Consider the following 27,055-nt stretch of genomic DNA (forward strand, 5'->3'; position numbering starts at 1 on the left):
CGCAATCGGGACAGTCCCGTGCAATTGAACGGTGCGCAATCGAACGGTGCGCAATCACACTGTGTCCAATCGAACTGTGTCCAATCGAACCGTGTCCAATCGAACTGTGTTTAAACGAACTGTGCGCAATTGAACGGTGTGCAATGTTTTGTGTCTAATAGCACAGTGGGAAATTGCAATGTGTCCAATTGTACTGTGCGCCAATGAAGGCCTCTCGTTTATTACTTGCGCATCTGGGACTCACTATTTTAGGGCTAGTTTTGGGTTGATGGCGTCGCTTTTGCTTGACAATGTTCGGTCGCGTTTTCAATAGATCTCCTATTTGAGGACGCCATCCGCGCCGACGCAGGTTGTATTGTCGCTCCTGCTCGGGCCAGGACCGGAGCCGTTGCTCGGCGGAGGGGCACCAGCTCGACCCACTTGCTGAATCGATCCTGCGCGGTTAGCAACCAAGTGTGTCTTCCACTGGAGCGAGAGAGGGAGCCGACTAGATCTATGGACACTTGCTGCCACGGTGCGGTCGCGGGTGTGGCGTGCATATGACCGGCTGGTTTTCGTCGGTGCACTTTATAGGCCAGGCAGGTAGGGCAGCGGCGCACATATCCGCGTGATTTCTCGGGACATTCCCGGCCAATAGTATAGGCATGCTATGCTCGCAATCGTTTTAGCTACGCCTAGGTGTCCGGCGGATGGCTCGTCATGGAGTCGCTGGAGCACCTCCGTTCATCGACTTCGCGGCAGACATTCCTTCCACTGTTCACTGGCCGGCTTCTTAGTAAATTTTAGGTCATGCAGGAGGTGTCGATACAGCTTACCGTGCCGTATTTCATAGTCCGGGAACCTGCCGAGTGTTTTCGGATGTTGGCCATGGCGCGCTTGTGCTAGCGGTTGACAGTTGCAGTGACGGCTCCTACATGTGACTCTCGGAAGAGGGCGTCCGCCTGGTTTTGTTTTTCCCGGCGATATCGGATTTCAAAGTCATATTGCTGGAGGTCAAAGAGCCAGCGGCCCAGTCGCCCCGTAGGTGCTTCCAGCTGTTGTAGCCACTTGAGGGCTTGATGATCAGTCAGGACGGTGAATCGATAACCCTCCAAGTAATCGCGCATGCGTTTGATCCCCCAGACCACGGCCAGGCACTCGAGCTCTGTCGCACTATAGTTGCACTCGGCCTTGTTGAGCTGGCGTAGGCAATGACCTTTTTCCCCTGTCCATGGTCCTGGGTTAACACGGCCCTCAGTCCTTGGGTGCTTGCGTCGGTTTGCAGCAGGAAGGGCCTGCTGAAGTCCGGGCATACTAGCACCGGGGCGGAAGCCAGGGCTTTAGAAGCCTGAACGCCTGTTTCTCCGCTGTTCCCCATGTCCAGCGTGCGTTTTTCTTGGTGAGCGCCGTGAGCGGGGCCGCCAAGGTGGAGAAATCAGGAATGAATCTCCGGTACCAGGATGTCATCCCGAGGAATTGACGCACCTTGCGGAGGGTGGTTGGTGCTGCCCATCCGGTGATGGCGTTTACCTTCTCGGGGTTTGTGTGCACTCTCCTTCGGTCTATGAGGTGTCCCAGGTACCGTAGGCGGTCGCGGTAGAAGTAGCATTTGTCGGGGTTCAGCCGCAGCTTGGCCTTCCGGAGCCGGCGGAAGACTTCGGCCAGGTGTTCCTTGAAGGTCGCACTGGCGACGATAATGTTGTCGCGATAGACCTTAGCGGACGTTAGGCTCCAGCTCTGGCCCCAGCACGGTGTCCAATAGCCGTTGAAAGGTGGCGGGCGCGGAGTGTAGCCCGAACGGCATGACCTTAAACTGGAACAATCCTCTCCCGGGTACTGTGAACGCGGTGGCCGGGCGGCTTGCCGGAGTGAGCGGGATCTGCCAATATCCGCTCTTCAGATCCAGCGTCGAGAGGTACCTGGCTCCGTGAAGCTTATCCAGCGTGGCGGTGATGTGAGCGGGTAAACGTCCTTTTCGGATACGGCATTAAGCCGTCGGAAGTCGATACAGAACCGGTGGTTCCCGTCCTTTTTTTTGACGAGCACCACGGGCGAGCTCCAAGGGCTGCGTGAGAGCTCGATGACCCCCTCCGCCAACATCTTGTTAACCTTCTGGTTGATCACGCTTTGCATGGCCGGTTGCGTGGCCGGTACCGTTGTTTGATTGGAGCTCCGGGCTTGAGCCTGATGTGGTGTTTCACTCTAGAGGTTGGTCTGTGTATTGTTTTGAAGCGAGGGAGTTCCATGGCCAAAAAGTCGCGAAGTTGCGCCATTTCGCTACCGGTCTGCTGGCGATGAGCTCCAGCGGTCAATCTCCTAGTTGTTTGTCTTGTCCTGGCGCCGGGCGGGGGCGGCGTGAGTGTTAGCCGTAGTTTGCTCCAAAGGTCTGATCAAGACCAGACTTTCTAGGCGCGGTAGTATAGCGAACCGGTGCCAATATGTCCTTCCCTGGACACGTAGTGGTAGGTGGAAAACTCCAGTGATGGGCACCGTTGTTCCATCGGCCAGGTGTACATGCTCCTCTCCTGATCCGAGACGAACCCGGTATCGGGAGAGCGGTTTGGCTGTTTCGTCGCTTATGTACGACATCTCCGAGCCTGAGTTCAGGAGCGCCTGCAGGGTGCGACCGGCGATGCGTACGGTTAGGTTGTGACCGAACGAACTATCAATATTAATTAAATCTTGTGGAACTTGGAATTATCTTACTTTATTATGAAATAACAGTCGCCAGGTCGGTGATTGTCCCCACCGCCAGGGTGTGGCCTCGCCCTTATGCGTAGGTCCGAATTTCGCAAGTTCCTTTGTCTGGTATTCAGGACGTCTCGCCGCTCTCGAGGAAGTTCTCTAGGTTCGCTTTGGGGATGTCTCTGTATGATGCAACAGGTCGTTGCTGGGTCTGCTGCCACGCGGTATCTCAATATGGCCGCTGCAGAATGAATTCGCCCAAGCGTGGGTTAGGGAATAATCACAATGCAACACTTTCACATTACTCTGCTTTATTGCTTTAGAAGCATTTTACACGCACACACTCACACGTCGCACGATCGGCAGGCGCGTTAATTACGTGTGGCTTTATTCTTACGCAAGGGTCGTGCCTCTCACGTAGCAACGCCCTTTGTATATCTGATGCGTGTCTTTTACGCGCTCGCACGAATCACGCGGAAAAGGCCTGCTTCCGAGACCTTTCGAATTTGTTACGCGTGTACTATGATCGCACATCCGGTCCGGACTCGCGTATTTTAGATGAGCCTCGATAACGCGGAACGCCCCAGGTAGCAAGCCCACGTCATTTTGACGTCCCAAAATGGTCATATCTGGTCATATGTCGTCAAAATGACCATTTTTTTACATGGCCTAAAATTGACGTCATGATGACGTCATTTCGAAGTCATATTTCAGTCATGATCTGACGATTATTTTCCCAGACAGCACACATCCAAAATCGGGACATAAAGACGTCATTAAGACGTATTTTAGACACGGTCTAAAGCGGTGTCTATACAATGAGATTTAAGACGTAAGGCATAAGCATATCATATAAGCATATTATATTCAACTTTAAGAGAACTTTTTTAAGAAAACATTTAGATATCTTGGAAATAATTTCAAAATGGTCAAATTAACCATTTGAACGCTTCAAAGTCTTAGTGCTAAATAGATCGCAATTTCCATCAAATTATAAAGGTTATGGAAAAAGTTAAATTTAACAATGAAATTAATAAGTAAATAAGTTAATGCTATTTATTTTTAATATGTTTTGTAAAATTTAATTGCTTTTATAAAAAATAGTATAATTGCGACAGTTTATAACATATAGGTATATGTAGACAATAACAAGTACCCATATCGATGATTCAAACTGGCGTAGCAGATAGAGTACAAGGTTTGTAATCCTAAGGTCCCGGGTTCAAAACCTACCAGCGGCAAGTAAGAGAATAAAATAAAATAATATAATTTAAATTTAATTAATAAAAATTTGTCCCAAATTTAGTACGTACTGTTGATAAAAATAATAAAAAAAATGAAATTTTTATTTTATTTTTTAATCTCTAGTTGCATTTTAAAGATATCCGATTTAAGAAATCTTTTAGATATTAAGTTTCATGATATCTTTCTGTTCTCAAAAAACGACGCATTGGTTAACATTCTGACATTATATGTTATCTTTTAGAAGTCTCTTTATGTTATCATTTTCAGAAACAGGATATCTTTTAGAGATCTTTTTGACAACATATTGTTCACGTCATTCTATAACGTCAAAATATGGTACATTTCATGACGTCAGGAATTTGTGACATTTGACCGTTATTTTAATGTCATAAGGGCGTCATTTCGTGACGTCAAGAATAGTCAGTAAATTACCATTTTGGGACGTCAAAATGATGTGAGTTTGCTACCTGGGGATGGCGGACATTTTGAGCATCTACTTTAAAAATTATTTTAACCAATCCGCTTTTTTTAGAGCGACCAATACATTTCGACGGTGGAATATTTTTCATGAGCAGAATAAAAATAAATTTTCCCAAATGTAATTATTAATTACATTATTCTTGCGATTGACTGACACTTTCGTGTAATAATTGCAATAGTTTCGAAAACGTAATAACGTATAACACATGCTTTTTAAAATAATAAATATTTATTATAATTAGAAATAGTTATTAATTATAATAAATAATTAATTTTTTTAAGTACGTCATACGTTTCATGTTTTCTACCGCATTCACAATGCAAAGGTTTTAGCAGATCGTTTGTCTTATCTCGCCGCTCGCGTCAATCACGCGCCACGCAGCCAAGGATGCGGCGCCGCAGATGGCATGATGGCAACAGTCGCGACAGCGACTTCTACCACGCTGCCGCGTCGACGCGCTCGCTCTCTTTGTTTACGGCGCCGGCATTCTTATAGCGTTTTCGATTTGCTGATTCAACCCGACTCCGAGTCAGAACAGAACTATTAAACACGATGTCTCCGTAGATATTTTGTCATATTCCAACGAGAAAATATACTTTCCTAACAGGAAACGAGAGAACGATAGACAATGATATCACTTCTTGAAATTCTTTTTTTTTTTTTATTCAGACAAGTAATGGATTACGAAAGAGAAACCAATTAGATTTTTGTATTTTTCTTGATATCTATTCTGAATCAATCAGTAAAAATCTGTCGTAATTAATAATGTAATTAAAGATAAAAGAAATTCCGAGTTCCCTATCGTTATGAAAGAAAAACTCTTCGTTATATTAATAACATTTGATATTGAACATCTCTAAGCATAATTATCGTAGAAGGCATAATCTATTGTGAAATCGTTACATCAAGAGATATTTTTCTATCGTGTTATGAACAATGAGTGTAACATATTATATGGATATATCGCGCATTTTATAATTTTCTAATTAAATATTTACGAAATGAGAATGTATGAAGAATCAATCGTAGATATTAATTGTGATAAACCGTTGTTAATTTAACATTCCATGGAAAAAAAACAATAAGAAACGATGAGAGAATTTGATGCGGCAAATATTATAATACACTTATAAAAGAAAATTATCACTTTAAGAATCAATTGTAAATTTATGGTAATTTTTTATTAATGTTTTCATCAAGGATTTAACAGTACGACACAATTCGATAAGAAACAAAGTTAGAATTGTATGATACTGTAAATAAGATATTTAAGAAAAAGAAAGAATCTTTCGTGAACGAAAAACTTTTATTAATTTACTTATTCACAATTACGATAGAAATTAGATTATTTGTAGATTCCATAAGTATCTATCGCTTTCGCTCTTTCGACTTTCTTAATCACAGCAGTTTATTACGGTTTTAATTTGTTATATCTTTGCTAACTGTCCTAATTTGTCAAGTAATCGCGAATGTGCATAGCTGCCATTGCCACGAGTATTGGCGCGGTGCAATGAGACGCGAGGGCGGCGAAGCACAGGCAGCGGCACCGCTTCTCCTTCTTCCCCCCGCCGCCGGCAGCCAATGCTCGACACAGTGGGCCGCGCTACAGCTCGAGCGTCTCGGCTCTTCACACGGCGCGCTCTCATTCGTACAATTTGAAAAATTTATATCTCGATTATTGATAGACCTAACCCAAGACAATATTGGACTTTTATGTTCATCTCGATCCCGTCTATCTTTCCATTACGGGATGGCTTCCGATTACATTACACCCTGTATATATATATATATATATATATATATATATATATATATATATAACCGGCATCTTGGTTATTCCGACCCTCACGAATAATCCTTCGCGCCTAGTGAATAACATACGCCACATTAACATACGCCACATTGGTGACCCCGATGTGATCACGGCAACCGGAGAGAAGAAAAGACGAGACACAACCGCCATTACACGCAACCTCGATAACAAGGAGATAGCACCCCGCACCGAAGAAAATGACGCTGGACAGATCGCCTCCGAGAGATCATACAGCAGGAACCAGCACGTCCACCGGGCACCCTAGCAGCGACCACGCACCAAACAAGCACCTCCAATAGCGGAATCTCTGTAGTATCGTCCCGCCACATCGAACTGCCGCCATTTTATCAAGCCGATCCACGCCTGTGGTTCGCGCAGGTAGACCTCGTGTTTGCTAACTTCAGTATAACGTCCGACACGACAAAATTCAGGTACGTCGCTACACATCTCTCAGGTGAAGCCTTACGTAGCGTATCAGACTGTGTTATAAATCCACCTACTGAGAATAAATATGAGAGTATTAAGCGCCGCATCATATCCGCTTATGACGAGGGAGACGAAGCCCGCCTCCGACACCTACTTCGTGGCCACGAGATGCGAAACGAGAAACCTACAGCTTACCTACACCGCCTACGAGCCCTCGTAGGAAACCAGTGCGGAGACGCCGTCATCCGCTCACTATTTTTTGAGCAGCTACCGGAAACCACACGAGCAATCCTCGCAATCTTTGACACGTCAGATCTGCAGCGTTTAGCAGAGATGGCCGATAAAGCACTCGATGTAATGAAACCCACCGTCGCAGCAACCCAAATTTTGCCTGCCCAAAATTTAAGCACGCAAGCCGACCCAGGTTCGCAATCCATTTTAGAAGAATCGCTTAACGCACTTACCTTGCAGGTCGCTAGGATACAGAAACAATTAAACCGCGACCGACGATTCCGTCGCTCCCGAAGCAGGGAAAGAGGAAATCGATCGAGAGTATTGACGCCTCCACCCACACGCACGAGCAAGTCCGAGCTGTGCTATTACCAAGTTCGGCGTTAGCGCAAGAAAATGCCAAAACCTTCTCACGAATAATCCTTCGCGCCTAGTGAATAACATACGCCACATTAACATACGCCACAAATTGCGAGCGCAATTTAGAGACAGTCGTGTAGGGTCTTAGGCTTGTTCGATTTACCCTGTTGAGTCGGTTCGATATTATTCTGGTAGTCTGGATTAGTCTCATAGATCAAATGGACCTTAATCCTTGTTCCAAGAGTATCAGGGAAGGCCATGGGGTTAATAAGGATAGATATGAGGAAAATATTGAATAAAAGGAAAAGGGGAGGGGTGGGAATCGACGAGACGTCACAATATATACTCAAAGGTATACTGTGGTCGCAGCGCTACGGTCGCGATTGCGTGTGCGGCGCGGCGTTCCTATTGGCCGTAGCGGTCGATCGCGGCGGCGGCATTTGGATTGGCGGTTGCGGTACGCAGTTACGCACTACGCAGTGCAGCGTGGAGTGTGGGGCGTAGAGCTCCGGTTGGCTCTCACGGCGATCAGGGGGTCAATTCTGTATTTTTGAAGAAGTGAAAATGTGAAAAGTGAACAACAGTGATTGGTGTATATCGTTAATCCTAAAAGTATACACCAATCAATGAAGTGCTACTCACTTTTCACATTTTCACTTTTTTCAAAAATACAGAATCGACCCCCTGCTGTCGCGGCGATCAGCTGTCGTCGATAATCATCCCGCGAGGATGATCATCCGCGGCATTGGTTTCCCCTCAATACGGAGTTCCCGAAAACGGTATCGGAAAGCGGTCGCGAACCGGAAATCGGATAACGAACGGGGCGGTGTAGTGCCACTCAGTGCGTGGTGTTAAGGAAGCGCTCAATTCGCGCTGTCACGGGAATCGGGTTTCAGATTAGGCAGCACGTGCCTAACCTCAGTACGTGCACGAGGAAGCTCAGCTCACTTTGCTAAGAGGATCGGTCGGCTCACTTCGCTGGACGGGGGAGATCTGCTTTCTTATCACCGGTAGAAGGCTTTTATAGCCCCCATTCGGGATTATAAAAGGTTCAGTCGCGAGTAGGAGAGTGAGCAGAGTGGTTGATAAGGCGTTTCGATAGTTTAGCAAAGGTGCCGCGGTGTGTGAAAATACCCCAACCAGCCCTTATTAGGGCTAAGAAGGAAGCAGTGAGGTCCCTGAAGAGGGAGGCAAGGGAGAGAAAGGAAAAGGAAAGAGAAAAAGCGGTGGGAATATGTGACTCAGTCACAAAGATACCCGAAAGTTTAATTAAGGTCACATGCATGGAACATGCTAGAGTGAAATCTGCGCAAGCGCTACATAGCGAGCTTAACAAAGAAATCTCAGTTCAAAAGAACGCAACAGGTGAAAAGGTGGTTAATAAAGTGCTTAATAGAGAACTGGTAGAAAAAAAAGTGGAAGAAGTAATAGTGAGTGAGTGTGCGGGTGATATAAGATATTCGAAGGAAAGTGTAGAGGAAATTATCGGAATTATCCCAGACAATCTGTATCGAAAAATCTCGAACAGTAGTGATAAAGTAAGTCGCATTAAATCAGTGGCTGGTGAAAGTGACGAGATGAAGAAAAGTAAGAGAATTCAGAACAAAAGAAAGAGGCAGGACAAAGAAGAGATAAAAGGTGGACGGGAGGAAAGCAAACAAAGAAAGAGAACAAGCCAGGAAGAAACAAAGGAAGTGGAAATGGAAGACGTAAGTTCGGAATCATCATCAAAGGAGAACGATCTGGTACAAACTTCAATGGACACAACGGGCTCATCTTCAACAACATACTATACGGACGACGAGCCCAAAAAAGAAACAGTGTACTGCAAAAACGGCAAGATAATATACAACTATGGAGGTCTAGAACAGCAACAAGATAGAAAGGAGGATAAAGAATTTAAGTCTGGACATAAAGGGGATTGCATCATAACAGTAAGACTCAAACAAGATTTCATGGAAAAGAGAGGTAAGGTAAACTGTTTTAGAATTTTAAATGCGCTGGCAAAAGAAAGCATTAAACCGGATAGCTATGTGAAAACGGGCTTCAGAACAGCGGACCTGCACATTGTAGGCATAGATAGAGCAAACAGAGCTTTAAGGAAACTTGACAAAATTAAAGAATTAGAGCCTCTTAGAAAGAAACACTGCAATAAAAGGTGTGGTAACTGACTGGGGAGACAAGGTAGAAGAGCTAGCTATAGCAGTGGATCAAAGAGAGGACATTCAGAAAATGGAGAGGCTAGTCGCAAAAAAATACAATGTAGCTACGAAAAAAATGGAAAGTATTATCACTAATAATATCATAGTTACGTTTAGAGGAAACATGATGCCGCATGCGCTATCCTTGTACGGCGGCCTGGTAAAAATCAAACTGAGACCGTACATATTAGATGTTAAGCAGTGTTATAAATGTTACAGATTTGGGCACGTGCAAGCTGTATGTAGAGAGAAGGAAAGACTGTGCATCATATGTGGAGACCAATTTCATGGCAGATGCGAAAGAGTGCCAAGATGCAGAAACTGCGGTGAAGGCCATAAAGCTAACAGTAAACTGTGCAGAGAATTCATGCATCAGAGAGATATCCTGAGGCACGCTGCAGAGAGAAATATATCAATAACAGAGGCAAAACAAGAATTTGGCCAAAGAACAACAAAATACAGAGACGCAGTTCTCAGAAGCGAAAACATGGTTAAAGAGAGAAGACAAATCAGAGAAAAAATGGAAGATATGGGAACAACGTCAAGGTCACAACATTCAAGAAGAGTACAGAATTATGAAAGAAAGGATGAAAACAATACACAGGAAAAAAGGAGTATGGAAAGAAGAAATATTGAAAAATGGAAAGAAAGAAATAGTCAGGATGATAATGAGAATTACTGGCAAAAGGTAAAAACAAACAAGGTACCCACCTCTGAAGATATGAAGAACAATCACAATGAACAGAACAAGGAAGTAGAAATGAAGAGCAATACAGAGAGATAAGGAAAAGGAGACAAAATAGTAAAAAGTATGAAAGAATTAATTGAGAAAGGTGAACAGAATGACTTCTTTTTAGAAGCACTAAAAGCTATAGTCGAGACAATACATATGGAAATTTTAAGAGTAATAGAGGAAAAGAAAAACAAAGATAAAAGTGAAGACAAAGAGAAAAACGAAAGACAATGAATATAATAACCTGGAATGCAAGAGGCATCAGAGGAAAAAAAAGCGAAATACAAAATAGAATAAATGAAATGGACATCATATGTATTACAGAAACAAAATTAAAGAGAGAGGACAAAATTACTTGCAGGGATTCAACATAGAGAGAACAGACAGAGATAACGGCGCCAGCATAGGAGCAGGAGGAACAGCCATAATGATTAAAAAGGGAATAAAGTACACAAGAATGGATATGAATATCAAGCCAAGCCACTGCGAAGCCACTGCCATAGAACTAGAACTACGTAACCAGGTGGAAATGTTGACATTAATTGTGATATATCGAAAACCAGGGCAACCAATAAGAAAATATGAATGGAGACAATTCCTAGCACAATTCGCCAATAGGAAAAATGTAATCCTAACAGGTGATTTCAACGCGCATAACATGGCATGGAACTGCAAAAATACGGATGTAAACGGTACCCTACTGGCTGATGCTATGTGGAAGGCTGACCTGATTGTAATCAACACTGACACGAAGAGTTACACGGGGGATTACAAGAAACCTAGATCTAACTTAGATCTGATAATAGCATCATTGAACATGGTGGATAAAATAGAATATGAGCAAGGAGATGATACATGGGGATCCGATCACCACCCCATTACTATTAAATTGGAAATGAAATTTGAAAAATATATTAAAAAATCGAATAGAATTACAAAAAAAATTACAGACTGGAAAGATTTTGGTAAAAAAATGACAGAGTGGCTTAAGGCTAAACCAAATTGGAAAAAGGAAGATCCAATGCATCTATATAACAGTTTAGTGGAAGGAATGATTAATGCAGTAAGAAAAGAAAAGCCACAAAGTAACAGTCAGCGAAAAACAAAGGAAAAGGAAAAAAACAAAGATAGGAAGAAAAATAGGTCCAGTCAGAAACCATGGTGGGACGAAGAGTGCAAAGAAAGTGTAGAGGAAAGGAAGAGAGCACTCAAACAATTTTACAGAAGCCAATCCTTGCAGAGTTTTATAGAATTCCAAAGGGCAAAGGCCAAGGTTAAAAAGATAACTAACCAAAAAAAGAGGACAGCCCTATACCAATTTATTGAAAGTATTAATAAGAATACAAACATGAAATATGTGTGGAACAAACTCAGAATCCTACGAAACCCTAGCAAAACAATCAATTGGAACAAGTGGCAGAACAAGAATAGAAACGTAACAATTCTGAACAAAATACAGGAATATGCCCCATGCTGGGCGGAAGTTAAAAAAATAGATAAGGTCAAGGAGCACAAGAAAGAGGAACTCAACGAAAGCATTAAAATTGAAGAAATAAGAAGAGCTTTAAAAAAAGGAAAAAATCAATCAGCGCCAGGTCTGGACCACATTGAATACGCCATGCTGAAAGAATTACCAAGCGAACTAGAAGAGGTCTTAACATTCATTTTTAACAGAATATTCGAAGGTGACATGGATGTACCAGAGGAGTGGAAAATGTTTCAAGTGATTTTTATTGACAAACAGGACAAAGAGGATGTGAGGCCTATCTCGCTGTCATCATGCTTAAGAAAAACATATGAGAGAGTAATAGCTGAAAGACTCAATTGGTGGGCCGAAGCCAAGGGAATATACGACAAGCAACAAGCTGGATTCAGAAGAGGTAAATCCTGTCTAAATAATTTAATGAAGCTATCAGCAATTATAAACATGAATAAACTAAGAAACAGAAATACTATGGTGGCATTAGTGGATATCTCTTCAGCCTATGATAATGTGTTATACGATGTCATGATTGAAAAGTTATTGAAAGAAGGTTGTCCTAGTAAACTAACGAATACTATCAATGAGCTATTATATGAAAGAACTGTAGACTTCACTATGGAAAATGGTACTTTACTAAGAAGAAAGGTAAACAAGGGCCTATCTCAGGGAGCAGTCCTTAGTCCGATATTATATAACATCTACACTAATAAAATTATGAGAACAATCCCAAAGGAAGTGAAGCAGGTCCAGTTCGCAGACGATGTGGCGATAGTGTGCAGTGAAAAATACCTTACAAACAGAGTAAAATTAATAGAAAGTGCTTTAGAGGATACACAAGAGGAATTAGACATAATTGGACTAAAAATAAATCCACGAAAGACCAAAATAATGGAATTCAACAAGCATGGGACAATAGATAAAACAGTGAAGATTAAATTCGAAAACGAAGATATAAGGCTGTCAACAGAAGCAAAATTTCTTGGAATATGGCTAGATACAAGGCTAGCATGCGACAGGCAATGTAACGCAGTTAGAGATAAGGCAAGAAATGCCAACAACATCTTAAAATATGCAAATAAGGTGACAAGAGGTATGGAGGTAAACACAGCCCTACTATTGTACAAAAGCTTAGTCAGAGCAACAATAGAATATGGAATTATAATGTATCTACCCACCAATAGAGAAGAATCCACAATGAAAATAGAGAAGGCACAATACATGGGAGTGAGAACAGCCATGGGTTATAGGAACAGCACACCAACAAATGTGATGCTAGCCGAATCAAAGTTTCTGAGTATGAAAAATAGAGCAAGATTCTTGGCAAGAAACCACATAGTGAAAGTTGTAAGCGAATCTACCACTACAGGAAACGATGAAATTGAAGCAATCATGGAGCTAGAAAAGGAAGAAATGAATTACAGATTGACCTCCCCATGCTACAAGAGAAGCATAGCAGTGGAAGCGTGGAAACAAGTTAAAAAGGACATTGAAAGTATAAAAACAAACTTACGGGAAGAATTATTTACGACGAGTTACTGGGACGTAACAGACAATATAATTGTAGATACCGAAATTGGAAATTTATATAGTGTCAAAGACAAAATAATTGAAAAGGAGCTACTCAAGGACATTCAAGAGAAATATGAATTAAACCAGGACACAACAAGGATCTACACGGATGGATCCAAACAGGAAAAGGAGCCCTCGGTGGGGTGTGCCTTTATAGTTGAAAATGAGGAAAGAGGATATTTCTTGAGCCTAAACAAAGCGGCCTCAATATTTACTGCAGAAGCGTGCGCAGTAGCCAAAGCCATGGAATGGGTCTATCACCAAAAATGGAAGCAAAACGTCTTGATCCTGACAGACAGCCTAAGCACAGTAAATGCCCTAAGCAATAATGAAATCTCAACAACCTGCAATATTTACATATTGGAAGCTAGAAAGTGGTATAGTAAAATAATAAAGGAATTAAAAATAAAAATACTAATAGCATGGATCCCAGCACACAAAGGTATCTGGGGCAATGAAGAAGCGGATAAGCTAGCTAAAGAGGCCACTAAAGAGGAACACACGATAGAACTCAAAATTGCAAATAGAGATTTAAGAAACAAACATAAAGAGGAGTTAGCGCAAAGAAACAACAGTGAATTGGAAACCCAAGCGGAAATAAAAGGAAAATTCTACTTTGCAAACTTTTATAAAAAAGAGGAAAGAAGTCCCTGGTTTAAAGGAACAAATCTGCCTAGAAGAGCCACAGTCCTATTCAACAGACTAAGAGCTAACCACTTCAACCTAAATTCAAGTTTGGCGCGAAAAGGTTATATAATATCCGAGAGATGTCAGTGTGGTAGCGAAAGAGAAGAATTGGATCACTTCACATTCAGTTGTAATATTCATGACGAGACAAGAATGAACATGAACCTAACGGAAGAATTGAACAGAGTTGGAGCAAGCAAACCCGATAGCGTCTGGAGCTGGCTGAGAAAGGAAGAATTGAGCACACTCAAAGTAATCTACCAGTTCATAAAGGCCACTGGAAGAGTCATATAGAGAAGGGTGGGAGTTATCCCACAAAGTTAAGAAGCATACGTGCCATATATCTATCTTAGATCGGGCACATTAAAATCATACAAAAAAAAAAATTATAAAAGGTTAATTTGGGGAGCGGCGACACGAGAGGAGACACGCGGAGGGGTCTACGCGAGGTAGAGAGATAACGGTCCTGTACTTCATAAGGTTTGTTTTTTATTCCTGCACTGCTGCACTAGTGCAATAAGTTAGAATGAGAAAAAATATATTTGTCTTATTCTAACTTATTGCAGCAGTGCAGGAATAAAAAACAAACCTATAGTCTTAACGGTCGTATTAAGAACGGCTTGTTACAATATTATATAAATTGTGAGTGATTGTCTTACCCATAACACTATGTTAAAATTTTCATTATAAGTTATATAACTAGATGGAGGTTTCGGAACAATTTTCTCAACAATTCTTTCTGAAATATAAGAAATATGACAAATTAAAAATAATAACAAATAAAAAATACAATTTAATAGCTGTAGTTTAATAAAAAATTGTTTACTTTGTTTCAATGTCAATTTATTATTATAAACTCTTGTTGTCGAAGTTGTTAGCATGTTTTTACACTTTTTTCCTACAAAAAAATATAAGTATTTTACGTAAATTAAAAGAATTTAAAAAACATTCAATTTAATTAAATACAAAATAACACACTAGAAGTCGAATTCATGTCATAGGATTCTAGGTCACTAAAGCTGTCATAAACTTTTCTTTGTCTTTTTAAAGGAAGATTTTTTTTATTTTGAAAAGCATGAATCTTCGCGTTATCTGATGACAAATTTTGCATCTTTTTTTTAGCTTCTTCAAACAAATCTAAAAAAAAAAAAAGATTATATATATGAATTAATTATATAAAATATATGTAAAGTAATGTAATTATACATGAAATAATTATTTAATTTATCTTGATGAAAAAACTATTTAATTTATCTTAAGTTAATATATCTCACGTTATACTTACTATATGGTCTTAAAAGATAGTTATATGAAATTTGCCATGAAATTTGTGGAGGTAACAATATTTTTACTGCTTTTATTAATGCCATGTGAAGATCACATACATAATTTTTTGTCAGTGTCAATCTATGATTGTGGTGCAATTGTACACTATTATCATTTAGTTATTACCATAGCAGTTATTACCATACCTTAGCAGTTATTACCATTTGCAACGTAAAACATCTATATAAAGGAAAGTAATTTATTATTACAAATATAAAAAATATAGAACTAATTTTGTGTCAATATTTTATATACCTGCAATTAAATCTGAATAGAGCAGTGGAAAGACACAAAATGTGTCTTTTTCATATGAAAGTACAGCTTTTCTTACAATTTCGTTAACAGAAACATATTTTAGTTCAGTAAAATTATTACTAACTACAAAAACATTTATATATTGCGAATTGCATGGATAAAAATCGAGAGAAGAGTAATTTCTAAATTTTTGTCCAATTATGACAGGATTACCATTTTGTAATCCTATGTAATTTATCTTAAAAATTTTATTATTTTTTTAAAAGAAAAAACAATCTGCTTGCAAAGAACAGGATAATTTAAAATTGTTGGGTTTTTGTCCGTGTATTGGTGATGAAGGAAGGAGTTACCAAGAAGTGAGTGTATATTGAACAACGTATTTATTACGTTTAGAACGTGATCCATCTGCTCTCGACCAAGGATATGCTCGCACTGATTTCACAGGACAAAGACATCGCACACACCGGTTACATATAACAGTCGATAAAGTCGCATAAATCATGGATCGATAACATAGGGACTCGTACAGTAAAATGAAAAAACGACTGCATAAATGACGATATTCCAACACTCCCTCTATCGAAATGTATGCATATGAACTAATTAAATTCAAAATTTAATGAACACAGTTTAAATGTCTATCCTTTACCAAAGATTTTGTTAAGATATCTGTTGTATTGTTATCTATAGGAACAAATTTTACACAAATTAAGCCTCTATTTTGTGCGTCTCTAGAAAAGTGATATCTTATATTTAAATGTTTACTTCTTTGATAAAGCATATACTCTTTGTTCAATACAATTGCGCTTTGATCATTGCATAACATATCTGTTGGATCGCATACATATTGATTGCCATACATTTCTTTAATTAATTTACGCAAATGTACAGTTTCCTTCGTTGCTTCCGAAAGAGCTATATATTTGGCCTCCATTGTTGTTAGCGCAACAAAGTTTTGTTTTTTTGATGACCAATTTATAAGCCCGCCAGTTAATATATGTACGCTCCCTGAACAAGATTTTCGATCTTCTTGATCACCGACCCAATCTGCATCGGTATACGCATGTAACAATTTTCCTCTTTTTCGATACAATATTTCATAATCAGCAGTTTGTCTCAAGTAACGAATAACTTTTGCACATTTCCAATGTTGTGGTCCTGGATTTAGATTATATCTACTTAACGCTCCTACTGTAAATGAAATATCCGGTTTTGTAGTATTCGCTAAGTATAAAAGGCTACCTATTAATTCTTTATACGGTTTGCTTTCCATCTCCCTTTTTTCATCAGATGTTTGTGCTTCTATTTCTTTTATTAATTTAATACCTGAAGCTAAAGGGGTGCATGCGGGTTTACTTGAATCCATTCCAAACCGTTTAGTTATTTCTTTTACATATTTTTTTTGTGAGTTTTTATGGTAATTATTTAGATTAAAAGACACCGCGCCGATGACCTTGACCTTGACATATGTTATCAAGGATATGAACCTGAGTAACTTTTCCTTATAACTTAATCGGCGGTCATTGTTCGTTAAAGAGTTATTAACAAAAAAAGTTTGAAAAATATTCATATAAACTAGAACAATATACATGCACATGCATACACGTACACACACACACACATACACAGGGAGGTGCAACAAGAAATTCGTGGGCGGGGGAGGGGCTTTGCTCCCCGTAATTTTTCCTAACTCTAACCCACCAATTTTACGTCACTATTTGGTTGATGTGAAAACATTGGAAACGAACAGCGTCGAAAGTCGCAAACCCATGTGATACTGTACAAGCGGTACAAGCGTGGACGTCGTTTACTTTAAAGCACTGACATCATATATTGTATTTAGAAAACGTAAAATAAACGACGTCCACGCATGTACAGTTCCACATAGGTTTGCGACTTTCCACGCTGTTTGTTTTTAATGTTGTCGCATTAACCAAATAGCGACATAAAAATGGTGGGTTAGGATTAGAAAAAATAATTCGCATATCTTTCAGTTAAAAATTAAATTTATGTTTTATGAAATAAAGCAGTAGATTTATTAAATGCTATACATAGTTATTCATTTATTTGTGGATACAATTCAGCCATAATTGCAAAAAACGCATCGATACGTTTGAGAAATGAATATTTACGTTTGAAGAAATATTCAACGAAATAACAAACATAATGATATTTTCGTCGACCATATCGTGGAATATTGTCATGTACTTCGCGCCAAATACGTTCAATATTTTGTATGTGTACCTGTTTCGGGATTTACAAAATTATATTTATGGTTCACAGTAGCATGCTGATAACCTTCATCTTCGAGACAATTATAAGATTTCCAGCAGTCTGACATTATTGTTGTGCCTAATTTAATCCATTACTTTATAATATCTAATAGTGTATTTGCTGATCGATTTTCAAGAGATTTATAATAAATGTACGGTGAGCATCTCTCTCAATGCCACCAAAAATCCATTAACCAGTAACTAAGCGTACTTTTGCTTCCCAATTTTGCATTCATCAATTTTGACAATGATATTTGGAAGCCAATTGGTTCACTTATATGATCAATCCATAATACACACAACTAAACATGATAAAAAAGATTACGCTTTATTTTTAATACGTATTGTATTCGTAAATAATCAGCAGAAAAAAAACAATATATACTTCTCGACAAAAATCAGTCCAATCCACAGCTGTTGTTGAGGATATTGCAAGTTTTTGTTCAAGGAAATGTTTAGGAGGACGAATCATAAGAAAGTAATTTATAAAACGACAAGCTTTTGGTACTGACAGCCGACTATGAGCGAACCACGTTCCAGACAAAGCACTTACTTTAAAATTACATCACATTTTGTGCCTCTTCTTGTTTCGAATTTGTTTATAATAAGTGGCATGGCAGTGATATTGCAAAGTAGCAAAATTTTGCGTAAGTTTTACTTTTGATCCACATATTGTACAATTTATTTCGTCGGCGAAAATATTTTTTGCAATCAAAAATTCAATGAGAGCAGTATCATCGTTACAAATAGCCAAAAACTCGTATAGTGATATACTGTCAATGACATTCACAATGCTACTAAATATTCGGAAATTTTATTTACTTCTCTACTGTCGGTAGAGAAGAGGTAAGTATCAAGCGATAAAAGTCAAAATGACCATTGTTTCTTAAAATTTTAATAACTTCGCCAAAAAAATCGTACAGATTTCAATTTTTTTCAATTTGTAGGGAAAAGTTCATATTTTACGATAATTTTTATAAAATTTACGAGAAAAAATTTACTGCACCCCATGGAGCGCGTCAAAGTATAAAAATTTTTGAAGACAAAACACGTTCTTACTTTGAAAAGATGCCGAAAAGGGAAAAGGAGAGGATCAAAATCTGACAAATGCTCTTTTAAGTAGAGACTTCAAGCTTTAAAATGAAAAAAAGAACTTTCCAATAGGATAAGTTTTCGCGAAGTTACGATTATTTAAATTTGAGTGAAATTTTGGTAAAAATTTTTGTTGCGTTAATTTTGTTGCTCAGTGTATAAGTGACTTAAAGCTAATCAGAAATGATTTATTTCTAGTTTCAAGGAATAATGTAGATATAACATTAATTTTATAAGGGAGCGTCCCAGATGCGCATAGTAATAAACGGACACAGCAGGCTGAGTGAAACGGACACAGTAACAAACGGACACAGACCAAACGGACACAGTAATAAACGGACACAGTAACAAACGGACACAGTAACAAACGGACACAGACCAAATGCGCACAGAGCGAAACGGACACAGTGCGAAACGGACACAGTAACAAACGGACACAGACCAAATGCGCACAGAGCGAAACGGACACAGTGCGAAACGGACACAGACCAAATGCGCACACTGCACATGCGCACGGACCAAATGCATACACGGAAAGTCGCAAACCCATGTGATGCAGTGAATGCTTTGCACGCACACACACACACATGCTGTGTCCGTTTATTACTGTGCGCATCTGGGACTCACTCTTTTATAATGGTGTTACATTAGATTATTGAAAATTATCTGTTTTGATTTGCTCTTTTAGGTTAAAATTTTTTATTTTTTAAATTATTCATATCTCTCATTTTACTACAGCAACGACATAATTTAAAAAATCACGATTTTTTAAGAAAAATCATAATTTCATTAAAAAAACAAAGGTGACTTTTACATTTACGAAAATTAGCTTTATCATACAATGTTACCTCATCAAACGACAGAAAACAAAAATTTCATAGTTAGTTTAATTTTAGAAATAATTTCCTGTACTAACACTTTTAATAATTTATCCTGTATGAAATAAATTATTGTATATACTACGGCTTTTACTTACTGTGCTATTTGCTGTGGCGTTTCGAAATGACGTTTTCGTTTGTTTTGGTCTACCAGATATTAACGTTACAGCGTACAATATCAAAAGAATGACTATGGTGATGCTGTCGAGATGAAAATGTATCTTTTCTTCCACAGTACGCAGAAATTAGAGCCAGGAGAGCTAATATTGGTATCTAGAAATTGAGAAATAAATTGAATAAACAAGTTGTGATAATTTGTTGTTTTTTATATTTTTTAATATGAGATTAAATTTTATCACGTTACCTGAAGACACAGTGCTGAAAACACACACTTAAGTCATGCATTTCTGGATTCCAAGAATTAATATTCTCTTATCCACATAACTCTGTCCAATTTCACTTTCACTTTTTTGCATCTAGCCAATTCTTTACTATGCTATTCAATCTATAATTAACACACAATCTTCTTTATTTTTAACTTTTATTTTTATGTTAAACATTATTGTGCAAAGTAAATTATATTTATATCAAATGCACAAGTAACGTGTAAACATTTAACTATGTTTGTGCGTGCGTAGGGTGAACGCGATCGCACGGAGAAAATGCCGGGATCCGTCCCAAGAGAGACGCGAAGCGAGTAATGAGGAATGCGGTAGGTTCACGGGGGGTGATAGGAAGAAAAGGAGGCGATGGTGTCACTCACACTTTAATTATTTATTAAAAAACGGACGTTCGGAGCGAGGAGCGAACCGTATCTTTTACAATCTTACGGAGATCTTGACACGTCCCGACATTACGCTGCCTGTATTCGACGCGGAAATCTTGAAGAGCTTCTAGATCGAAGCTCTCGCGAATCTGGAAATCTTGCGCGCGATCCGACGGAGATCTTGTGCACGAGGCAGAGGACGTTCGCGGGAAAGATACGGCTACCCGCGCATTAACGTGATGCACTCACACATTCACACGAATACTCGAACTTAAGAATTAATTGACATGAGTTGCCGAATTAAGAATGGAACAAAAGTGAATTCCCGCAGCTAGGATCGGCGAATGACGCGAGAAATCTGCGGGACGATCTTATGTCGGTGCCGGGCTGCGAGAGACTGGTTAATTTTTCGTCGTAAGACAATTACGATCGCGGAGGCGAAAAAAGGAGCGGTAAGGGAAATGGATCTCGAGACTTATTTGGGCATTGATTTTGACGTACCCTTTTTGGGACATGTTTATTTGCATAGTTACCACGATGCGAGAAAACGAAAGACGCGCGCGTGATGAGCTAGTGACAGCGCCGTGCGACTGGGTGCATCGAAGGAATGAACTACAAGGAGCGCGATGGCTGTCAGCAGCTCTCACTACTCGCGGATAAAACAGAGCAAAAAGAAAAAATGTTAAAATTCTATTGAAACTGTTCTAGTCTCAAATAAACTATGATATTGTATATCGTTAAAGGCATATTTTTATTGGATTGTCGGAAAAGTCAGGACATATTTTGTTATGTTTTTCACTCAAATATTGAGCTTGCTTATGTATCCCTTCTTGAGATAATCGTGAATGCTTAAATGATGGATGTTCAATGTTTCTGCAGTCTCTTGTGTCGTATAATGTGATTTGACTTAATCAGTGTTTTATTTTGCCGTCATCAACCTCAGGCCTTCCTGACCGAAGAGCGTCGTTGAAATCAAAATCAGCAGCACGGAATTTCATTAATCATTGGTGGCACTGATGTTCTTGTAGAGCATTGTCACCGTAAGCTTTACACAACTTTTTGCAAATTTGACGCGCGTTCTTCTCTTTACAGAAGTAAAACAATAAAATATGGCGAATATGTACAGTTTGATTTTTCATCTTCAATTTGTTATAAACTCTCCAAAACTCAACCAAATTGCTCTTTTTTTAAGAATAAAACTAGAACTGTCAGCTGTTAAATGACAATGCAATAACGAAAATACGAATGACTCTAGTACTTCCACAAATAAACTAGTGCCATATGTTGCAAAAATGCGTCATGACTTTTCTGACAACCTAATAAAAGTATAAGGAAAAATTCCTTTGAAATAGCAAACAAAACAAAAAGTATATATAGGAATTGATAAAAAAATATATATGTACAATAAAATATTAGCTATTTTGTTTAGGGAAATTATTACAATTTTTATTTTTACAATTTTTACGTTATCATCACTTTTTTGTCCATCAGATAACACGTTTTGTTAATCAACTAACTACATTACGATACAAATCCGTGACATAAGAAACTGTAAAACGATATCATGGACGCGATTGACTTGATTAACAATCAATTATAGGAATAGATAAGAAGGTTTGATCCAATATCAAGAAAGTAAACAAAGTAGATTACGTATTTACAAAAAAAAAACGTACCTGTCGACTAAGGAATTTTCATAAATATCGAAGCGCGTGGTACAATAAGCACTGTAATTATATTGTTGTAACCGTGATTGGTCCGTTGGCTGCGGATAGCTGTGGGATTCAGGGTTCGGGCGGCGGGCTAGTTAAGGCAGATATACAGTGACAAAAGTTTATTACGCTTCTTACATAGTCACACAAAAAAAGTGATTGGTTCGGCGAACAAGACTAGTCAATTCTTATGTATTTTGACCCGCTGAATCCGAATCCAAGGTCTCTGCAGATGAAGAACATTCACTGTCATGATGTTGAAAAATGTTGAAAGACGACAATTTTGACACCAAAATGAATGAAGACGAAAAAGCAGCATGGCTGAATTTCAAAGGTGTCACAGAAAATTTTCTAGGAAACTACAAAAGTAAAAATTACAGAGAAAGGGTAGCGGAAATGATGGAGAACTATAGATAACTAGGTTGCTTAATGAATCTTAAGTTGCATTTCTTGGATTCTCATATCGACTACTTCCCAGAAAATCTAGGTGATTATATTATAGTAACTGGAAACTATAATAGAAGTAACTGGAAAATCTTTCTTTGTGGTTTGAAGATCACTTTTATATTGTGTCTACGCAAAATGCGTTCTATCATACCTTGAAGATACGGAAGGAAAGCCAACTTGTTCTTTTCTCTTTTAATTGATCAATTAAAAACATTTCTAAACAGCACATATTAATTGGCAAATAGGAAGCTAATATTGTATTAAAATTGGCCAACAGTTGACCAATGATAGGCCAATTAACTGTACTACTATTGGATGAATAACTCCGTTTCCTTCCTTCACCCCCGTCCCTACCACCAGGACAACGGATATATAAGGACGGTTACAATCTAAGAGAGCTCAGTATCGGAGCTCCTAGCCTTGATGATGCAAACTGCAACGTTTGCGAAACGTCGGCGCAATGCTGTACTAGGACGCGGCATGTATCCGGAAACCCTTTCTATTGGAAGCAATGTCAATGGCCGTGAAAGCTTTAAGTTTACAATTTTTTATATTTTTTAATAATAGTGTAAATATTTATTATAATATTTTCATAAATATTTACCATAATTTTTTTACACCTGGCAAACTCGGACATAAAAATATATACAAAATATTTATCATAAATATTTTTCTTTATAAATATTTTATAAATATTTTGTGCTATCTAAGAATACTGAGTTAATATCTAGATGTAGTTAAAATTACAATTTTTAGCTTATCCAAACTACCCGTAGCATATTCGTCAGTTTGCGTGAAAAGTCGCAAACCCATGTGGTGCAGAGAATGCTTTGTGCGTGCGCGCGCACGCACACACACGGGATATAAGGGGAGCCTTCGGCCTCCCTCCCGCACCTATCCCGTCCTAGTCGCTAACCCATGTACTATCTGCGATGCGGAATTGTATCGTGTGCAATTGGATCCGTGTGCAAATGGATCGGTGCGCAAACGAGTCCGTGTGCAATCAGGTCCGTATGCAATCGGATCCGTGTGCAAACGGGTCGGTAAGCAATCGGGTTTGTGTGCAATTGATTCTGTGTCCGATTTAAACGCTATGTGTCCGATCGCTGTTGTGTCCAATAGGGTCTGATAGGGATTATGTCCGATTAGAATTGTGTCCGATTGGGACGGTGCGCAATCGGGATCGTGTCCAATCGGATCTGTGTCCAATTGGGACTACATCTAATTGGCAAATACTACTGTGTCTGATTGTTTATGTGTGCAATTGGGACAGTCCTCTGTAAAATATGTCTATGAGCACTTGTGCCGAAAAAGACTTAAGGGGATACTAGAGTCGTCTGTTTTACCGATTGAACACTAATTATTCCTGTGCTTGGCTCTTAATTGATTTCATAGAATTGTAAATCCTTTTCCAGTATTAAAGTATAGACAAACCGTGTTAGATACAATTTTCTTTAAAATACAAAAAAAATTAGAAAATTATATTTTTGTGCAGTCGTCTCGTGATTTTCATCTGCAGCGCTAAGTTTTAAAGACCCTTTACATACAAAATGACTGTTATTTAGGATCATTATAAGAAAGAATAATGCTTGCAGAACTAATATCTAGCTAACACACTAGAAGTTTTTGGTATAAGAGAAAAAATGTATCTGAAAATTTTACATGTATGTGTGAATCCAGAATCGTGTGAGTGCGGTCTCAGGATAAAAACAGAGCACTAGTTTAGTTGTAGGCTAGCATGATAGGTGATGCTAGTCAAATGTTCGGTGATCATTGAATCATAGGAAAATCTATCGACCTAATTAGACTTGTGGCCGGCATTTGTATTTGTCACGAGTATTCTTGTTAAGTAAAGCACATAAAATGCGCGGAATTGTTGTCTAGTATGAAAATAAATAAATATGTTACTTTATTTATATGTTATTTTAGCGAGTTTTACTTTCTCGAGTTGTCTCCGAGAGAAAAGGAGATAGCATATAGTCGATTGTCCATATCTCGACCGAGCGAGTTGTTCGCTATCCCCTTCACTTACAGCATGCTGCTGTAAAAAGATTCGAGACTGGAAGGCTTGTTCGGCCGCCGAGCCACGCACTTTTACCTCTCCGCTACGCACCGTTTCAATAGAGACAGTAAAAAAAAATAGATGAAACGCTTATACTTTTCGTTTATTCTCCGTCTCACTTTATCGAGATAGCAGCGGTAGGCGGAGAGATAAAAGCCAAGTGCATTCAGTTCGCGACTTTCGCGAGCTAAGTTTGGACAGACCTGTAAGTCTTTGCAACTATAACTTTGTTTTAATTGTAAATTTTGTAATTGCACGTTATATTCTTAATCGGTATTTGTACAAAGAGATAAGCACATAAGATTATTGCAATGTGATTACATGTAAAATTTGTTAACCCTTACTTTCTTTTTAAAGTAATAGTAGTAGTAGTAGTGGTGGGGTGGTGGTAGTGGTGGTAGTGGTGGTGGTGGTGGCGGTCGTGGCGGCGGTGGCGGTGGTAGTAGCAGTAGTAGTGCCAGAGGCGTTCTTTGTGAGCTAGTTACTAGTAAGAAAATACCGGCGTTTATCGTGAGCTAGCTAGTTTTTAAAAAATGTCAGAGGCGTAAATCGTGAGCTGGCTAGTTTTAAAAAAAATGTTAGAGGCGTTTATTGTGAACTGGTTAGTTTTTGAAAAATGTCAGAGACGTAAATCGTAAGTTGATTAGTTTTTAAAAAATGTCAGAGGCGTAAATCGTGAGCTGGCTAATTTTAAAAAAAATGTTAGAGGCGTTTATTGTGAACTGGTTAGTTTTTGAAAAATGTCAGAGACGTAAATCGTAAGTTGATTAGTTTTTAAAAAATGCCAGAGGCGTAAATCCTGAGCTGGCTAATTTTTTAAAAATGTCAGAGGCATAAATCGTGAGCTGGCTAGTTTTAAAAAAATGTCAGAGGCGTTTATCGTGAGCTAATTATTTGCAAGAAAAATGCTATAAGCGATTATTATGGGCTAATTTTTAACTTGTTACCAGTGACATAAATTGTAAGCTGGCTATTTACAAGAAAAATGTCAGAGGTGATTGCCACCCAGACAGCACACGGATATCCTAACGACATCCATAAGACGTCCTTTACGGATATTGAGGATATCCACAGGCCATCCGTTTTACATCCTTCGGACATTCTATGGACGTCTATGGGATATTGGTTTATGAAATTGGTGGACATGCTTTATCCCTAAAATATGTCCGATGGACGTTCTATGGACGTCCTATGGACGTGATAAAAACTCAGACAGCACACAAATATCTTAACGACATTCATAAGACGTCCTTAACGGATATTGAAGATATCCACAGGCCATCCGTTTTACATCCTTCGGACATTTTATGGACGTCCATGGGATATTGGTTTATGAAATTGGTGGACATGGTATATCCCTAAAATATGTCCGATGGACGTTCTATGGACGTCCTATAGATGTGATAAAAAACGGCATTCAAAATTAAATTTTACATTAAAAAAAGGGTAAAAACAGAATAAAATATATAAATATAAATATTTATTCAAGAAATTATTTTATTTTTTCGATAGATTATACATTAAACTATTTTAATTAAATAAGTATGATACGTATAATATTAATTAAACAATCAGCTTAAAGTATTTTGTAATTATCACACACATATATATAGTGTGTATTCGTTGTTTAACGACTACTGTGGAACGAATATTCTTTATATTGCAGATAATGACTGCAGCATGCGAGTGATCTCGTCTAGGCAACAAATGATTGTGACTCGTCAACTATAACAGAAATTAAAATTTATGTTTATACACACACAAAGACACACACATATATATAAAGGGTGTTAACAAATTTTCGCATAATATTTATACCATCGTGTTGTCCACGAAAATCGAAGACGAAAAGCTTTCTAAATTTTTTCGATTCCATGCGTACAGTTCTTATAATTATTGTCGGAAAATAGTGAAATATTGCCAATGTATGCACGGCTATAACGGAAACACGAGCGTGGTGGGAAACAAGACGATCGTCGTCGCTCGCCGCGAGGCGAGGAGAGTGCAAACAAAATTCATTGCTATTCGCAACGTTGTAGCGATAAGCGATGGGGACTAAGGATGGTCGACGATAGCTCATAACTAAAATTTTTTACATAAATTTTTAAACTGTACTACATAAATTGCGAAGCTAAAAAAATTAAAAATTGATTGAAAACATTAAGAGAAACATTTCATAGTATTTTCATTGATATACTTGAATTTTAAATCAATAAAAGAGAATAATTCTAACGAATTATTTTCTTTTATTGATTTAAAATTTAAGTGTCCACTACAACTTATGCTCTTTCGTAATTTTGCAAGTTTATCATAACTCTTTGTAAAATTAATATATTTTGTTACTATCCTTG

General features: G+C 38.6%; 1 protein-coding gene across 1 annotated transcript; it reads left to right on the top strand.

Annotated features, from left to right (window-relative positions):
• Positions 1 to 10,611: 10,611 nt before the first annotated feature.
• On the top strand, positions 10,612 to 26,066 carry LOC105829277. Its single transcript, XM_036290886.1, has 3 exons — positions 10,612 to 10,994; positions 11,085 to 14,145; positions 25,779 to 26,066. Exons 1-3 carry the CDS (start codon positions 10,612 to 10,614, stop codon positions 26,064 to 26,066), a joined length of 3,732 nt encoding a protein of 1,243 aa, XP_036146779.1.
• Positions 26,067 to 27,055: the final 989 nt, after the last annotated feature.

Source organism: Monomorium pharaonis, chromosome 8 (assembly GCF_013373865.1).
Source record: "Monomorium pharaonis isolate MP-MQ-018 chromosome 8, ASM1337386v2, whole genome shotgun sequence".
Lineage (NCBI taxonomy): Eukaryota > Metazoa > Arthropoda > Insecta > Hymenoptera > Formicidae > Monomorium > Monomorium pharaonis.